At 51.6% G+C, this 17,899-nt stretch overlaps 1 protein-coding gene across 4 annotated transcripts in view; it reads left to right on the top strand.

The window, feature by feature from the left end:
* Window positions 1–17,899, top strand: part of ipo8 (importin 8) — a 236,565-nt gene that overhangs the window by 134,950 nt on the left and 83,716 nt on the right. For all 4 annotated transcript variants that reach the window (XM_068051011.1, XM_068051009.1, XM_068051008.1 and 1 more), the window contains one exon: window positions 6,503–6,619. In XM_068051011.1, the coding sequence (XP_067907112.1) occupies window positions 6,503–6,619 (117 nt within the window). The remainder of the gene's footprint in view (window positions 1–6,502; window positions 6,620–17,899) is intronic.

Raw genomic sequence — 17,899 nt, 5'->3', positions numbered from 1 at the left:
ATGGTAAGTTTCTTTTTTGTGAGAGATGGTCATTGCCCGGCAATTGTGTGGCGTGAATGTTACTTGCCACTGATCAGCCCAAGTCTGAATGTTGTCCAGGTCTCGCTGTATGTGGACACAGATTGCTTCACTGCCTGTGGAGTTGCGCTATAGTCGTGCTATCATCAGCGAACATTCCACTTCTGAACTTTTGATGAAAGGAAGGTCATTAATGAAGTAGCTGAAGATGGTTGGGCCTAAGACACTACCCTGGCAAACTCCTGCAGCGATGTCCTGGGACTGAGATGATTGGCCTCCAACAACCACAATCATCTTCATTTGTGCAAGATGTGACTCCAACCGATGGAGAGTTTTCCCCTTCATTCCCATTGACGTCAGTTTTGCCAGGACTCCTTGATGCCACTCAGTCAAATGCTGCCTTGTTGTCAAGGGTAGTCACTCTTACCTCACCTCTTGATTTTGTCAACGTTTGGACCAAGGCTGTAATGAGGTCAGGAGCCAAGTGGCCCTGGCAGAACTCAAACTGAGCATGAGTGAGCAAGTTATTGCTGTATAAGTGTCACTTGATGGTACTGTTGACGACACCTTCCATCACTTTGTTAATGATCGAGAGATCGTGAAGAGGCTGATGGGGCAGTAATTGGCCAGATTGGATTTGTCCTGCTTTTTGTGTATGTGACATACCTGGGCAGTTTTCCACATTGCCAGGTATATGCCAGTGTTGTAGCTGTACTGGAACAGATGCGATTGATGGGGGAAATTACCCGATTATCTCCATTCTGGCTGGGACTTGTGTCACTATGTACAGACCTTTTTATAACATTTAAAAAAAAATTATCTATCAATGCACCAAAACCTTGGAACTTAAAAGTATAAAACATGGTGATGAGTTGGTGCATTAACGCACTATGCCTTGGAATGGTGTGAGAGAATTTAGTTTGTCATGCTAGGCCCCCACCTGCCAAGAATGCGGCACATTAATTTTGTCATGAACATTGATTTTAAACTGTTACTGGAGTGAAGAAAGGACTTGTGAAATAGATCAGCCATGGCTGGAAAAGACATTTGCATATTAACAAACAGTGTTTGGAAGGACAAAGCAGCCATTCCCTGACACATTCAACCCACAATGGACTTTTGATCACCGGACGTTGAAGGTGGGGGAGCTCGCATTCCAGGTTGACTGCTAAGGTGGCCGAATAGACAAACAGACATGGTCAAACCAGCTAGACACATGACTAACCTGCTGGGCAACCTGAGTTTTTTGAATTTGTACAAACAGTTTGAACAGAGTGTCTGTTTGCTCCTGGACTGAGAAGATCTCTCTCCTCTCTGCTCCCATCTTTTTCTCACAAGTCTTTCAATCCACTGAAGACACATGAACCCCAAGAGAGAAAAGTCTCCTAAAGCGAACAAGGTTGAAGAAGAATACTGGGCCCCAACGAAAAACAAGATCTATCTACAATCATGGATTCTACCATGAGCTCGAAGAGCCTAACAACAACTCTTCAGATATTGCCTCAAATTTTTTCACTTTATTTCTTCTGCTGTGTTCTGTCTCTATCTGCATATATGTATGGCGTAAGCATGCTCGCGTGGGCGCGTCATCTATCCGTAGGCATCAACCGATTTAGAGTTTAAGTTTGATAACTTTCTGCTTTTCTTCTTTAAACCTAAGAAAGCCTGTTTTACTGGTTTATTTGCTTTATAATTGGAAAGTGGTGAACAAGGATTCACCAAGGGGAAGCTAAAAACACGGTGTGTTTAAAATTAAACCCAGTTATGGTAAGACCAGGTGAAGGCTGAGACTAGATACCTTTCTCACCTGGTCGTAATGGAAATTTGGGTGCTATCGTACAGAATTGACCCAGAGACAAACGAGAGAAATTGAAAGGGTGGGGGGGGAAGCAAAAAAAAAAAGCAAAATTTCAATACAGGTTTTCTTGTGGTTGTTTGTGCTTGAATACTAACATATCTGCGACTGAAGCTCATAGCTGTCCAAGTCAGGGTGAAGTAACTTGGCATAAGTTAAAAGCACTGCCTGTGGAGGAGTTGAGGAAAATGGCTAAGCAGTTTGGGATCACTGTACGTGGCAAAGCTAGGATGTCTGAACTCCCAAGACTCGTGGCCAACAATTTTTCCCATGAATCTGAAGAAACAGAAACAGGGTTAGAAACAGACCCAGACAGGGTACTGCTGGCAAAGATACAATTGGAACAAAGGAAACTTGAATTAGAAGACAGGGTAGAGAAAGAGAGAGACAGGAGAGGGAGAAAGAGAGAGCCTTCCAGAAGGAACGTGAAGAAAAACAAAAACTGGAAAAGGAACGAGAGAGCGAGAGAAAGAATATTCCAGAAAGAATGCGAGGAAAGAGAGCTAAAACGTTTTGAGTTAACCCCAGTGAAAACATGGCCAATATGGAGGAGTGTAATTCAGGGCTCAGTACAGAACTGTTAAAACTAGCTCAATTAATTACAAAATTCAATGAGGAAGATGTAGAAGTATTTTTTTGTCCTTTGAGAAACAGGCAAGGCAGCTAAAATGGCCAGCTGAGACCTGGCCTCTTTTACTACAAAGCAAGCTAACTGGAAACGCCCATGAGGTTTAGTCCCTGTTGCCAGATGAGAGTTCATCAAATTATGAACTGACCAAAAATGTTATCCTCAGGGTGTATGAATTAGTACCCGAAGCCTATTGCCACAAGTTTAGAACCCTCAAGAGGCAGCTAATCAAATTTATCTGGAGTTTGAAAGAAGTAGGCAGCTGGCTTTTGACCAGTGGCTGAGGGCTCTTAAAATATAGCTCAGCTATGAGAATCGCAGAGAAGTAATTCTGTTAGAGGAATTTAAACACTCTCTCCCACTCTCCATAAAGACCTATGTAGAGGAGCAGCGGGTTCAGAGAGCCCGAAAAGTGGCCGTTCTGGCTGATGCGTTTGCTTTAATTTATAAGTCGTCTCCCAGGGGAGAACCTTTCCTAGTCACTCCCACAAATCCGAAAAGGACAAAGGTTGGGAAAGTGATAGGATCCCAAGCAGTCCTGTGAGAGAAAGGAAAACAGGAGATACAGGGGGCCCTCCTCTAGCCAAAAAGGAATGTGCTGTGAGCAAGAGTGAGACATGGAGAGCTGTGCGCTTCCATTGCAATAAAGCAGGGCATTTAAGAGCTGACTGCTGGAAACTAAGGGGAAAACCTGGAGGGTGAATCAAGGCACAGCCGCTCAGTGAAGAAGGGAACCTGATGGAAAGCACAGCAGAACAAGCTGTGGCTTTAACTGCACTGAGTGAGACCCAGGAAGCTTAACGGCTGCAAGTGCAGGAAAAGCTAATAAGATTCCTCAAGGTTATCAGGGTTTTGTGTTTGAAGGGAAAGTAACCCTATACCCCTCAAGTGAGGCAAGCAAGCCCATAGTAATTCTCAGGGACATAGGGGCCATTAAATCCCTTTTACTGGGAAAAGGCCTCGCCTTTCCCCCAGAGACTGCATTGAACACCAGATTGGCGGTGAATGGTATTGGAGGGCAGTGTATGCCTGTACCTGTACACCGGGTGCACCTAGAGTCTGACCTAATTTTGGGATTGGTGACCAAAGGGATTGTCCCTAGTTTGCCTGTGGACGGGTTGACCTGCTCCTAGGTAATGATCTGGCAGGGGTGAAGGCGGTAGCCCCCCCATTTGTGAAAGAAAGACCGCAGGAGGTCAGAGAGACAGGGCCGTGACAGGAGATGGACCCCTGCAGTTTCCCTGAATGTGTAGTGGATCAGGCCATGATCAAACCAGCTCCCCCAGAGGAGATGAATTAGCACTACAGGCAAATGACCAGATCTGTCTGTCTGTCAGACTTTCTTTGGAAAGTTAGGAGACCCAGGGAATGAATTAAATGGATTTTACCTAGCTGAGGATCAGTGACCCAACCCAGTATTGCGCGAATTAGCACAGGCTGCCCAGTCTGAAAGTGAAGCAGAGGGAGTTCCTGATTGCTACTATTTAAAGAATGAGGTACCGATGAGGAAATGAAGTTCTCCTCACAGATCTTAGAGCTAGGAGTGGGCAGTAGTTCACCAGTTAGTGGTGTCACAGAGGTACTGGACAGAAATATTAAGAAGGGCCATGAGAATACAGTGACTGTACATGTTAGTATACGAAAGACCAAAGCCTGAATAAGAGAGCAGTTTGACTGGCCAAAACTCCACAAAGATGTGGTGGAGTACTGCAGGAGTTGCCACAAGTGCCAGGTTGAGGGGAAACCCCAAACTACAGTGAAACCTGCACACCTAAGACCTGTACCAGTGTTAGGAGGATCCTCCAGCAGAGGACTGGTGAACTGTAAGGGACCCCCACCAAGAACAAAAGAGGACAGGCAGTCAAAAGGTTAGACAGGGAAGGGGAAAAAGTGACCAAGAGATCAGGCAAAAGGAAGTCCTGGAGGAATTTCGGATGACAACCCCTACTGTCCAGTCAGTCAACCCCAAAAAAGTAGAAAAGTTAGACCCCACATCCTCCTATGTAAATGCAGACACTAGAAGCACCCCATCAGTGTTGCTGACAGCATTTACAGGAACCTGCAGAGATAAAGAAACACCCCGTGGGGGCAGAGAAACAGTGAGGGTGATGCCTCACCTAGTCAAAGTGCCACAGGGGAGTGCAGTAGAGTCTGCACAAATACCTACAGGCAGGAGTGTCCTCTGTGACAAAGGGGAGATTCGCAGGAATCCTCCCATACAGTCAGAAAAAAAGTGAACCACCCATCCCCTGAAGTCAAAAGCCTTTGCATGACTCAGCAAAGCACTGAGAGTGAGTTCAGGATAGACCCGCCCACTACTGACTTTAAAAAAAAAATTACCTCAGCAGGAACGAAGACCCTAGGCAGCCATGGAAATGGGCAAACGGAAGAGAAACTTTCCGGAAAAAAAGAACCATATGTTTATTGGGATGATAAAAAGGGGGCAATTAAAGCAGCACATGCACCAAGAGAAGACAGGCTGTAATAAGTTTTAGGATTTATGAATGAATGGGAATGAATGAGAGAAATGCATGTTTTTTTTTTCTCTCGACTCTTTTAATGAAATGCTCTTTTCTCAAATGGCATTTCATTCCACTGTGGGTGGAGGTGTTATGCTAGGCTCCCACCTGCCAAGAATGAGGCATATTAATTTTGTCATGAACATTGATTTTTAACTGTTACTGGAGTGAAGAAAGGACTTGTTACACAGATCAGCCATGGCTGGAAAAGACAATTGCATATTAACAGACAGTATTTGGAAGGACAAAGCAGCCATTCCTGACACACTCCACCCATGATGGACCTTTGATCACCAGACGTTGAAGGTGTGGGAGCTCGCATTCCATATTGACTGCTAAGATGGCCGAATAGACAAACAGACATGGTCAAACCAGCTAGTCGCATGACTAACCTGCTGGGCAACCTGAGTTTTTTGAATTTGTACAAACAGTTTGAACAAGTGTCTGTTTGCTCATGGACCGAGAAGATCTCTCTCTTGGCTGCTTCCATCTCTTTCTCACAAGCCTTTGAATCCACTGAAGACACAGGAACCCCAAGAGAGAAAAGTCTCCTAAAGCGAACAAGGTTTATGAAGAATACTGGGCCCCAGCAAAAAGCAAGATCTATCTACAGTCAAGGACTCGACAGTGAGCTCGAAGAACCATAACACCAACTCTTCAGATATTGCCTCAAATTTTTCCACTTTATTTCTTCTGCTCTGTTCTCTCTCTATCTGCATATGTGTATGGCCTATAAATGCTAGCGTGGGCGCGTTGTGTATCTGTAGGCGTCAGCTGAATTAGAGTTTAAGTTTGATAAATTTCTGCTTTTCTTCTTTAAACCTAAGAAAGCCTGTTTGTGCTGGTTTATTTGCCTTATAATTGGGAAGTGATGAACAAGGATTCACCAAGGGGGAACTAAAAACAGTGTGTTTAAAATTAAACCCTGTTATGGTAAGACCAGGTGAAAGCTGAGAGGGACCCCTAGAGATCTTTCTCACCTGGTCATAACAGGTTTCTGATCTAGGCTATGCGGCCTGGGGAAGTACAGAATGGAGATTAGGTGCCTTCCCAGATAGAAGAGAGCCATTCCTGGACCAGCCTTTCTGTCATCATGGGTTCAGAATGAATTGTAGAGGCCTGAGAGCAGGCCACCCACCTATCTGCTCTGCTGCCATGTTTGCTAATTGTGAAGGAGAGGAATAAATCCCTCCTCTGAGGAGGAGAAGAGCAGGAGGAATCATACCTTCTGAAGCAAGTAGCAAGCATTTGCATGCTACTGATGAGAAAACCTTGTATAATGCTTACAGATCAACTTTTAAGTTCTTCAGCATAGCCTAACGCCTGTTCTAATGTTCAATTCCCATTTTTCCCCCCTCATAGACTAATGAAGATTGCAATATAAATGATCTGAAGTCAGACAAAATTAACTTGAAATATTTGTAATTATTTATGTTACAAATTCCGCTGTTGTGTTACATTGAACTGATTTGACTTCTGTAGGTTTTGCCGAAGATGATGAGCTTTTGTTACCAGATCTTGACAGACCCAAGTGGCGATCCTCGAAAGAAGGATGGAGCACTGCATGTAATTGGTTCTCTGGCGGATATTCTGCTAAAAGTAGGTTTATGAATAGGTTTGGAGAGAAATGTTTATATCAAGCTCACCTCATACCATACAAGGCTACGGGCCAAGTTCTGGAAAATAGGATTAGAATAGGTAGGTGCTTGATGGCCAGCACAGACACAGTGGGCCGAAGGGCCTGTTTCTGTGCTGTATGACTCTATGGCCTCGATAGCTTAGGTAGTATAAAGCTGAGCTGTAGGGATCAGAAGCTTCTAGATTTGAGGTGCAGTCTGTGCTGAGTTATTTGCTCTCCACTGGGGCAGCAATTGGGCTCCTGGAGTTAGGGAGAAGAAAAGTCCAGCAATTTAATAAGCTATGGAGAGGGAGCTGGGGAGCAGGTCTAACTTAACTTGGTCCTGTGGAGTGCCCATCCTGTTCCATGTGGGAACTCCCGGAGACTTCTCATATATCCTGGACAAGCACATATGCAGGAAATGTCACCAGCTGCAGTAACTTGAGCTCCGGGTTTCAGAGCTTGAGCAGCAGCTGGCATCACCGCGGTACATCTGTGAGGTTGAGCGTTTTGTGGCTAGCACATTTATAGATGTGATCACCCAACAGCTTAAAGGTATGCAGGCAGAGAGGGAATGGGGGAGAACCAGGCAGGTAACTCAGGAGTCCCCGAATCCATTGCACTCTCCAACCAGTATTCAGTTCTGAACCAGTATTCAGTTCTGAGTTCTGGTGAGTGATGGCTCCTCTGGAGACTGCAGCCAGCATCAAGTCCATGGCACCAACGCTGACTCAGTTGTACAGCGAGGCAACAGGAAGATTGGGAAAGCTTTATAGATTGGGGTTTCAATAGATAAGGGAACAGACAGGCTTTTCTTTGACCACAGTCGTTAATCCAGGATGGTATGTTGGCTCCCTGTGCCAGGATCAAGGATGCCACTGAGAGCTGCAGAATACTCAGAGGAGGAGAGTGAACAGCCAGCGGTTGTGATCCATATTGGTACCAACATAGGTAGAAAGAGGGATGAGGTCCTGCAGGCAGATTATAGGGGGCTAGGAAAGAAACTAGCAAGCAGGACCTCAAAGGTAGACCTCAGAGTAATCTCTGGATTACTCCCTGTATCAGACACTAGTGAGTATAGAAAAAGGAGGATAGAGCAGATGAATGTATGGCTGGAAAGATGGTGCTGGAGGGAGGGCTTCAGATTCTTTGGACATTGGGACCGGGTCTGGGGGAGATGGGACCTGTACAGGCTGGATGGGTTACACCTGAACAGAGCTGGGACCAATATCCTTGCAGGAAGATTTGCTGGTACTATTGGGGAAGGTTTAAACTAACTTGGCATGGAGCTAATATTAGAGAGGGAAAAAAAATGTGCACAAAACATTGGGAGAGACAGATGGCACTAGAGTAAGAAATAGTAAGGTATTAGGTAGAGTCAGAGTGAGGGGGAAATTAGGTTGACTGTGCATGTATATAAATGTGTGGAGTGTGATAAATAAGATTAGTGAGCTGCAGGTGCAGATAGCCATGTGGGAATATGATATCAGTGGTGATAACCGAGACCTGGCTCAAAAAAGGGCAGGACTGGGTACTAAATATTCCTGGATACAAGGTGTTCAGGAAAGCGAGGGAAGGAAAGAAAGTAGGAGGGGTAGCAGTATTGATTAAGGATAACATTACAGTGCTGGAGAGAGAGGCTGTCCTAGAGGGGTCAAGGACAAAATCTATTTGGTTAGAGCTAAGAAACAGTAAAGGGAGCATTATACTACTGAGTGTATGATATAGGCCATCAACTACTGGGAAAGATGCAGAAGAATACATTTTCAAGGAAATTACAGAGAGGTGTGAGAATTATAGAGTAGTTTTAGTGGGGGACTTGAATTATCTTAATATAGACTGGGTAGTAATAGTGTAATGGGTAGAGAAGGGGGCAGAGTTAATCAGGTATGTTCAGGAGAATTTTCTAGATCAGTACATTTCTGGCCCAATGAGGAAGAAGGCATTTCTGGATCTGGTTCTGGAGAATGAGATGGATCAAGATTAAGTGTCAGCAGGCAAACATTTAAGGGACTTTGATCATAGTATCATAAGGTTTATGTTAGCTATGGAAAAGGACAAGGAGCAATCTAGAGTAAAAATACTTAATTGGAGGAGGGCTAATTTCGCTGTGGGAGAATTAAACTAGCCCAGGTAAACTGGAATCAAAGATTGGCAGGCAAAACTGTAACTGAGCAATGTGCTGTCTTTAACGAGGAGATGAATAGAGTACAGTTGAGGTGCATTCCCATGAGGTGGAAAGGTAGGAGAAACAAAGTCAGAGCTCCCTGGATGAGGAAAGAGATGGAAAGTAAGATAAAACAGAAAAATGGTGCATTTGACAGATGTTAGGTTGATATTACAGTTGAAAACCAAGCTGAATATGGGAAGCTCAAAGGGGAAGTGAAAAAAGACAAAAGAGAGTATGAGAAGAGACTGGCAGCGAACATAAAAGATGTTTCGATCTTTGGCACCGGGCTGGCAACACAGCCATCTGGACTCTCGCTCTTTGCTGCAGGGAGCAGTGTCAATCCCCCTAACTATACTGTCCCCTACTATCACTACATTCCTTTTTTTCTCCCTCCACTTGAATGGCTTCCTGCACCATAAGGTTATGGTCAGGTTGCTCATCCACCCTGCAGCCCCCACTCTCATCCAAACAAGCTGAAAGAACTTCATACCTGTTGGACAATCGCAAAGGCTGAGACTCCTGCACTCCTGCCCTCTGGGTCCCCTTACCTGCCTCAGCTGCAGCCACACTCTCCTGTCCCTGACCACTGACCAAATCAGAAGACCCTATCCTAAGGGGTGTGACCACCTCCTGGTACAAAATGTCCAGGCATCTTTCCCCCTCCCTGATATGTCGCAGTGTCTACAGCTTGGACTCCAGCTCAACGTTTCTGAGCCGAAGCTCTTTGAGCTGCAAACACTTACTGCAGACGCTCCCACATGCTGTAGCCGTGACACATCACCTGTCTTGCCATCCTTAATGGGTTTTAAGTAACTACTTAATTATTTTATTCAATTATTTTGTTTTCCTTTTTTAACATATTTTATTAAGCTCACCACTACTTCCTTTACTATTTTAAACGTTATGATTAGAATGGACCTTAATCATTTACTAGATACTCACCAAAAAGGTAGCTTTTCCCAAACCATATCACCTATCTGCTTGATGCTATGTTTGATTTAAATTAAATTAAAAGCTTACCTGCATACTCACCCCGGCCGACTCTTTGTTTCCTTGTTCTCCCTGTTGATTGTGACGTCACTCTGTGTCACTTTTCGATTTTTCCTTGCTCCGCTTCTGCTGCTCCCGCCATACTCCTCTCTCGCTCTCCACTCCCACTGTGCTGCTCTCTCTCTCCGCTCCCGCTGTGCTCCTCTCTCTCCGCTCCCGCAATGCTCCTCTCTCGCTTCCCACTCCCACTGTGCTCCTCTCTCTCTCTCCGCTCCCGCTGTGCTCCTTTCTCTCTTTCTCCGCTCCCGCCATGCTCCTCTCTCGCTCTCCACTCCCACTGTGCTCCTCTCTCTCTCTGCTCCCGCTGTGCTCCTCTGTCTCTCTCTGCTCCCGCTGTGCTCCTCTCTCTCTGCTCCCGCTGTGCTCCTCTCTCTCTGCTCCCGCTGTGCTCCTCTCTCTCTGCTCCCGCTGTGCTCCTCTCTCTCTGCTCCCGCTGTGCTCCTCTCTCTCTCCTCCCGATGTGCTCCTCTCTCTCTCTGCTCCCGCTGTGTTCCTCTCTCTCTCTCCGCTCCCACCATGCTCCTCTGTCTTTCTCGCTCTGTCTCCGGTCTCTGACTCTATGCTTTTGGCACACTTTTTAAACCTCCGCTACCGCCGTGCTCCTCTCTCTCTCTCTGTTCCCACCATGCTCCTCTCTCTCTGTTCCTGCCATGTTCCTCTCTCTCTCTCCGCTCCTGCCGTGTTCCTCTCTCTCTCCGCTCCCGCCGTGTTCCTCTCTCTCTCCGCTCCCGCCGTGTTCCTCTCTCTCCGCTCCCGCCGTGTTCCTCTCTCTCTCTCCGCTCCCGCCGTGTTCCTCTCTCTCTCTCCGCTCCCGCCGTGTTCCTCTCTCTCTCTCCGCTCCCGCCGTGCTCCTCTCTCTCCGCTCCCACCGTGCTCCTCTCTCTCCGCTCCCGCCGTGCTCCTCTCTCTCCGCTCCCGCCGTGCTCCTCTCTCTCCGCTCCCGCCGTGCTCCTCTCTCTCTCCGCTCCCGCCGTGCTCCTCTCTCTCTCCGCTCCCGCCGTGCTCCTCTCTCTCTCCGCTCCCGCCGTGCTCCTCTCTCTCTCCGCTCCCGCCGTGTTCCTCTCTCTCTCTCCGCTCCCGCCGTGTTCCTCTCTCTCTCTCTGCTCCCGCCGTGTTCCTCTCTCTCCGCTCCCGCCGTGTTCCTCTCTCTCTCTCCGCTCCCGCCGTGTTCCTCTCTCTCCGCTCCCGCCGTGCTCCTCTCTCTCCGCTCCCGCCGTGTTCCTCTCTCTCTCTCCGCTCCCGCCGTGTTCCTCTCTCTCCACTCCCGCCATGTTCCTCTCTCTCCACTCCCGCCATGTTCCTCTCTCTCCGCTCCCGCCATATTCCTCTCTCTCCGCTCCCGCCATGTTCCTCTCTCTCCGCTCCCGCCATGTTCCTCTCTCTCCGCTCCCGCCATGTTCCTCTCTCTCCGCTCCCGCCGTGCTCCTCTCTCTCCGCTCCCGCCGTGCTCCTCTCTCTCTCCGCTCCCGCCGTGCTCCTCTCTCTCTCCGCTCCCGCCGTGCTCCTCTCTCTCTCCGCTCCCGCCGTGCTCCTCTCTCTCTCCGCTCCCGCCGTGCTCCTCTCTCTCTCCGCTCCCGCCGTGTTCCTCTCTCTCTCTCCGCTCCCGCCGTGTTCCTCTCTCTCTCTCCGCTCCCGCCGTGTTCCTCTCTCTCTCTCCGCTCCCGCCGTGTTCCTCTCTCTCTCTCTGCTCCCGCCGTGTTCCTCTCCGCTCCCGCCGTGTTTCTCTCTCTCTCTCCACTCCCGCCGTGTTCCTCTCTCTCCGCTCCCGCCGTGCTCCTCTCTCTCCGCTCCCGCCGTGTTCCTCTCTCTCTCTCCGCTCCCGCCGTGTTCCTCTCTCTCCGCTCCCGCCGTGTTCCTCTCTCTCTCTCCGCTCCCGCCGTGTTCCTCTCTCTCTCTCCGCTCCCGCCGTGTTCCTCTCTCTCTCTCCGCTCCCGCCGTGTTCCTCTCTCTCTCTCCGCTCCCGCCATGTTCCTCTCTCTCCACTCCCGCCATGTTCCTCTCTCTCCACTCCCGCCATGTTCCTCTCTCTCCGCTCCCGCCGTATTCCTCTCTCTCCGCTCCCGCCGTGTTCCTCTCTCTCTCTCCGCTCCCGCCGTGTTCCTCTCTCTCTCTCCGCTCCCGCCGTGTTCCTCTCTCTCTCTCCGCTCCCGCCGTGTTCCTCTCTCTCTCTCCGCTCCCGCCGTGTTCCTCTCTCTCTCTCCGCTCCCGCCGTGTTCCTCTCTCTCTCTCCGCTCCCGCCGTGTTCCTCTCTCTCTCTCCGCTCCCGCCGTGTTCCTCTCTCTCTCTCCGCTCCCGCCGTGTTCCTCTCTCTCTCTCCGCTCCCGCCGTGTTCCTCTCTCTCTCTCCGCTCCCGCCGTGTTCCTCTCTCTCTCTCCGCTCCCGCCGTGTTCCTCTCTCTCTCCGCTCCCGCCGTGTTCCTCTCTCTCTCTCCGCTCCCGCCGTGTTCCTCTCTCTCTCTCCGCTCCCGCCGTGTTCCTCTCTCTCTCTCCGCTCCCGCCGTGTTCCTCTCTCTCTCTCCGCTCCCGCCGTGTTCCTCTCTCTCTCTCCGCTCCCGCCGTGTTCCTCTCTCTCTCTCCGCTCCCGCCGTGTTCCTCTCTCTCTCTCCGCTCCCGCCGTGTTCCTCTCTCTCCGCTCCCGCCGTGTTCCTCTCTCTCCGCTCCCGCCGTGTTCCTCTCTCTCTCCGCTCCCGCCGTGTTCCTCTCTCGCTCTCTCCGCTCCCGCCGTGTTCCTCTCTCTCTCTCTCCGCTCCCGCCGTGTTCCTCTCTCTCTCTCTCCGCTCCCGCCGTGTTCCTCTCTCTCTCTCTCCGCTCCCGCCGTGTTCCTCTCTCTCTCTCTCCGCTCCCGCCGTGTTCCTCTCTCTCCGCTCGCGCCGTGTTCCTCTCTCTCCGCTCGCGCCGTGTTCCTCTCTCTCCGCTCGCGCCGTGTTCCTCTCTCTCCGCTCGCGCCGTGTTCCTCTCTCTCCGCTCGCGCCGTGTTCCTCTCTCTCCGCTCGCGCCGTGTTCCTCTCTCTCCGCTCGCGCCGTGTTCCTCTCTCTCCGCTCGCGCCGTGTTCCTCTCTCTCCGCTCGCGCCGTGTTCCTCTCTCTCCGCTCGCGCCGTGTTCCTCTCTCTCCGCTCGCGCCGTGTTCCTCTCTCTCCGCTCGCGCCGTGTTCCTCTCTCTCCGCTCGCGCCGTGTTCCTCTCTCTCCGCTCGCGCCGTGTTCCTCTCTCTCCGCTCGCGCCGTGTTCCTCTCTCTCCGCTCGCGCCGTGTTCCTCTCTCTCCGCTCGCGCCGTGTTCCTCTCTCTCCGCTCGCGCCGTGTTCCTCTCTCTCCGCTCGCGCCGTGTTCCTCTCTCTCCGCTCGCGCCGTGTTCCTCTCTCTCCGCTCGCGCCGTGTTCCTCTCTCTCCGCTCGCGCCGTGTTCCTCTCTCTCCGCTCGCGCCGTGTTCCTCTCTCTCCGCTCGCGCCGTGTTCCTCTCTCTCCGCTCGCGCCGTGTTCCTCTCTCTCCGCTCGCGCCGTGTTCCTCTCTCTCCGCTCGCGCCGTGTTCCTCTCTCTCCGCTCGCGCCGTGTTCCTCTCTCTCCGCTCGCGCCGTGTTCCTCTCTCTCCGCTCGCGCCGTGTTCCTCTCTCTCCGCTCGCGCCGTGTTCCTCTCTCTCCGCTCCCGCCGTGTTCCTCTCTCTCCGCTCCCGCCGTGTTCCTCTCTCTCCGCTCCCGCCGTGTTCCTCTCTCTCCGCTCCCGCCGTGTTCCTCTCTCTCCGCTCCCGCCGTGTTCCTCTCTCTCCGCTCCCGCCGTGTTCCTCTCTCTCCGCTCCCGCCGTGTTCCTCTCTCTCCGCTCCCGCCGTGTTCCTCTCTCTCCGCTCCCGCCGTGTTCCTCTCTCTCCGCTCCCGCCGTGTTCCTCTCTCTCCGCTCCCGCCGTGTTCCTCTCTCTCCGCTCCCGCCGTGTTCCTCTCTCTCCGCTCCCGCCGTGTTCCTCTCTCTCACTCCGCTCCCGCCGTGTTCCTCTCTCTCACTCCGCTCCCGCCGTGTTCCTCTCTCTCACTCCGCTCCCGCCGTGTTCCTCTCTCTCACTCCGCTCCCGCCGTGTTCCTCTCTCTCACTCCGCTCCCGCCGTGTTCCTCTCTCTCACTCCGCTCCCGCCGTGTTCCTCTCTCTCACTCCGCTCCCGCCGTGTTCCTCTCTCTCACTCCGCTCCCGCCGTGTTCCTCTCTCTCACTCCGCTCCCGCCGTGTTCCTCTCTCTCACTCCGCTCCCGCCGTGTTCCTCTCTCTCACTCCGCTCCCGCCGTGTTCCTCTCTCTCACTCCGCTCCCGCCGTGTTCCTCTCTCTCACTCCGCTCCCGCCGTGTTCCTCTCTCTCACTCCGCTCCCGCCGTGTTCCTCTCTCTCTCTCCGCTCCCGCCGTGTTCCTCTCTCTCTCTCCGCTCCCGCCGTGTTCCTCTCTCTCTCTCCGCTCCCGCCGTGTTCCTCTCTCTCTCTCCGCTCCCGCCGTGTTCCTCTCTCTCTCTCCGCTCCCGCCGTGTTCCTCTCTCTCTCTCCGCTCCCGCCGTGTTCCTCTCTCTCCGCTCCCGCCGTGTTCCTCTCTCTCACTCCGCTCCCGCCGTGTTCCTCTCTCTCACTCCGCTCCCGCCATGTTCCTCTCTCTCTCTCCGCTCCCGCCGTGTTCCTCTCTCTCTCTCCGCTCCCGCCGTGTTCCTCTCTCTCTCTCCGCTCCCGCCGTGTTCCTCTCTCTCTCTCCGCTCCCGCCGTGTTCCTCTCTCTCTCTCCGCTCCCGCCGTGTTCCTCTCTCTCTCTCCGCTCCCGCCGTGTTCCTCTCTCTCTCTCCGCTCCCGCCGTGTTCCTCTCTCTCCGCTCCCGCCGTGTTCCTCTCTCTCCGCTCCCGCCGTGTTCCTCTCTCTCCGCTCCCGCCGTGTTCCTCTCTCTCTCTCTCCGCTCCCGCCGTGTTCCTCTCTCTCTCTCTCCGCTCCCGCCGTGTTCCTCTCTCTCTCTCTCCGCTCCCGCCGTGTTCCTCTCTCTCTCTCTCCGCTCCCGCCGTGTTCCTCTCTCTCTCTCTCCGCTCCCGCCGTGTTCCTCTCTCTCTCTCTCTCCGCTCCCGCCGTGTTCCTCTCTCTCTCTCTCCGCTCCCGCCGTGTTCCTCTCTCTCTCTCTCCGCTCCCGCCGTGTTCCTCTCTCTCTCTCTCCGCTCCCGCCGTGTTTCTCTCTCTCTCTCCGCTCCCGCCGTGTTCCTCTCTCTCCGCTCCCGCCGTGTTCCTCTCTCTCCGCTCCCGCCGTGTTCCTCTCTCTCCGCTCGCGCCGTGTTCCTCTCTCTCCGCTCGCGCCGTGTTCCTCTCTCTCCGCTCGCGCCGTGTTCCTCTCTCTCCGCTCGCGCCGTGTTCCTCTCTCTCCGCTCGCGCCGTGTTCCTCTCTCTCCGCTCGCGCCGTGTTCCTCTCTCTCCGCTCGCGCCGTGTTCCTCTCTCTCCGCTCGCGCCGTGTTCCTCTCTCTCCGCTCGCGCCGTGTTCCTCTCTCTCCGCTCGCGCCGTGTTCCTCTCTCTCCGCTCGCGCCGTGTTCCTCTCTCTCCGCTCGCGCCGTGTTCCTCTCTCTCCGCTCGCGCCGTGTTCCTCTCTCTCCGCTCGCGCCGTGTTCCTCTCTCTCCGCTCGCGCCGTGTTCCTCTCTCTCCGCTCGCGCCGTGTTCCTCTCTCTCCGCTGCGCCGTGTTCCTCTCTCTCCGCTCGCGCCGTGTTCCTCTCTCTCCGCTCGCGCCGTGTTCCTCTCTCTCCGCTCGCGCCGTGTTCCTCTCTCTCTCTCCGCTCGCGCCGTGTTCCTCTCTCTCTTTCCGCTCCCGCCGTGTTCCTCTCTCTCTCTCCGCTCCCGCCGTGTTCCTCTCTCTCTCTCCGCTCCCGCCGTGTTCCTCTCTCTCGCTCTGTCTCCGGTCTCCGACTCTGGGCTTTTGGCGCACTTTTTAAACCTCCGATCCCTCCATACTGCTCTCTGCTCCCTCCATGCTCCTCTCTCTCTCTCTCTCTCACCGCTTCTGCCGTGCTTCTCTCTCTCTGTCTCTCTCTCTCTCTCTCTCTCACACTCTCACTCGCTTGCTCCCCACTCCCAACATGCTCCTGTTCAAAAACGGGTGTAAGGATAAGCCCAGCAACTGTAGGCCAATCAGTTTAACCTCGGTGGTGGGAAAGCTTTTACAAACAATAATTCGGGACCAAAATAAACAGTCACTTGGACAAATGTGGATTAATTAATGCACCCAGCATGCGTTTTATTTTTTATTTTTTTATTTAGAGATACAGCACTGAAACAGGCCCTTCGGCCCACCGAGTCTGTGCTGACCATTAGCCACCCATTTATACTAATCCTACACTAATACCATATTCCTACCACATCCTCACCTGTCCCTCTTTTTCCTTACCACCTACCTATACTAGGGGCAATTTATAATGGCCAATTTACCTATCAACCGGCAAGTCTTTTGGCTGTGGGAGGAAACTGGAGCTAAGGGCAAATTGTGTTTAACTAACTTGGTTGAGTTTTTTGGTTAGGTAACCGAAGTTTGATAAAGGTAATGTGGCTGATGTGTATATGGACTTCTAAAAGGCATTTGATAAAGTGTCACATAACACAGGCTTATCAGCAAAGTTAAAGCCCATGGAAGAAAAGGGACCGTGGCTGCATGAATACGAAGTTGGCTGAATGACAGGAAACGGAGAGTAGTGGTGAACGATTGTTTGTCAGATGGGTGAAAGGTAAATAGTAGGGTTCCCCAGGCGTCAGTGTTAGGACCACTACTTTTCTTGATCTATATTAATAACCTAGACTTCGGTGTGCAGGGCACAATTTCAAAATTTTCGGATGACAAAACTTGGAAGTATTGTCAGGAGGATAGTGATAGACTTCAGGAGGGCATAGACATGCTGGTGCAATGGGCAGACACGTGGCAGATGAAATTTAATGCAGAGAAATGTGAAGTGGTACATTTTGGTAGGAAGAACATGGAAAGGCAATATAAAATGATGGATACAATTCTAAAAAGGGTGCAGGAGCAGAGGGACCTGGGGGTATCTGCACAAATCGTTGAAGGTGGCAGGGCAGGTTGAGAAAGCCGTGAATAAAGCATGCAGGACCCTGGGCTTTATGAATAGGAGCATAGAGGGCAAAAGCAAGGAAGTTATGGTAAACATTTATAAAACACTGGTTCAGCCTCAACTGGAGTATTGTGTCCAATTCTGGACATCACACTTTGGGAAGGATGTGAAGGCATTAGAGAGTGTGCAGAAAAGATTGACAAGAATGGTTCAGGAATGAGGAACTTCAGTTACGAGGATAGATTGGAGAAGCTGGGGCTTGTCTGCTTAGAGAAGAGAAGATTAAGAGGAGATTTGATCAAGGTGTTCAAAATCATGTGGGCTCTGGACAGGGTAGATAGGGAGAAACTGTTCCCATTGGCGGATGGGTCAAGAACCAGAGGACACTGATTTAAGATGATTGGCAAAAGAAGCAACAGTGACATGAGGAAAAACATTTTATGCAGTGAGTTGTTAGGATCTGGAATGCACTGCCTGAGAGTTTGGTGGAGACAGATTCAATCAAGACTTTTAGAAGAGAAAAGATTTGCAGGGCTACAGGGGAAAAAATGGGGTAGTGGGACTAGGTGAAGTACTCTTGCAGAGAGCTGGCAAGGATGCAATGTGCTGAATGGCCTCCTTCTGTGCTGTAACCATTCTATGATTCTATGGTAATTGATAGATGATTCAAAGAGCTGTCATGGACACGATGGGCCGAATGGCCTCCTGTGATGCACGATTATGTGAATTTAGTGACATCTGCAAAGAGGGCATGTTTACATTTTGGACGGGGGTGGGACTAGCCTTGGCTGCTGAGTCTATCGACTCTCATTGTCTAGTCCCATGTATGTAGACTGGCCACTTGGCTGAGGGTTGTCTGTAACTCTGTGACCATATCCACACAAAAGTAAGCATTTACAGACAAGGGGAGAAAGATGCACAGTGGCGCAGTGGTTAGCACCGCAACCTCACAGCTCCAGCGACGCGGGTTCAATTCTGGGTACTGCCTGTGTG

Source organism: Heterodontus francisci, chromosome 18, assembly GCF_036365525.1.
Source record: "Heterodontus francisci isolate sHetFra1 chromosome 18, sHetFra1.hap1, whole genome shotgun sequence".
NCBI classification, from domain to species: Eukaryota; Metazoa; Chordata; class Chondrichthyes; order Heterodontiformes; family Heterodontidae; genus Heterodontus; species Heterodontus francisci.
Note: the sequence above shows the minus strand (reverse complement) of the source record. Positions and strands in the feature narration are given on the sequence as shown.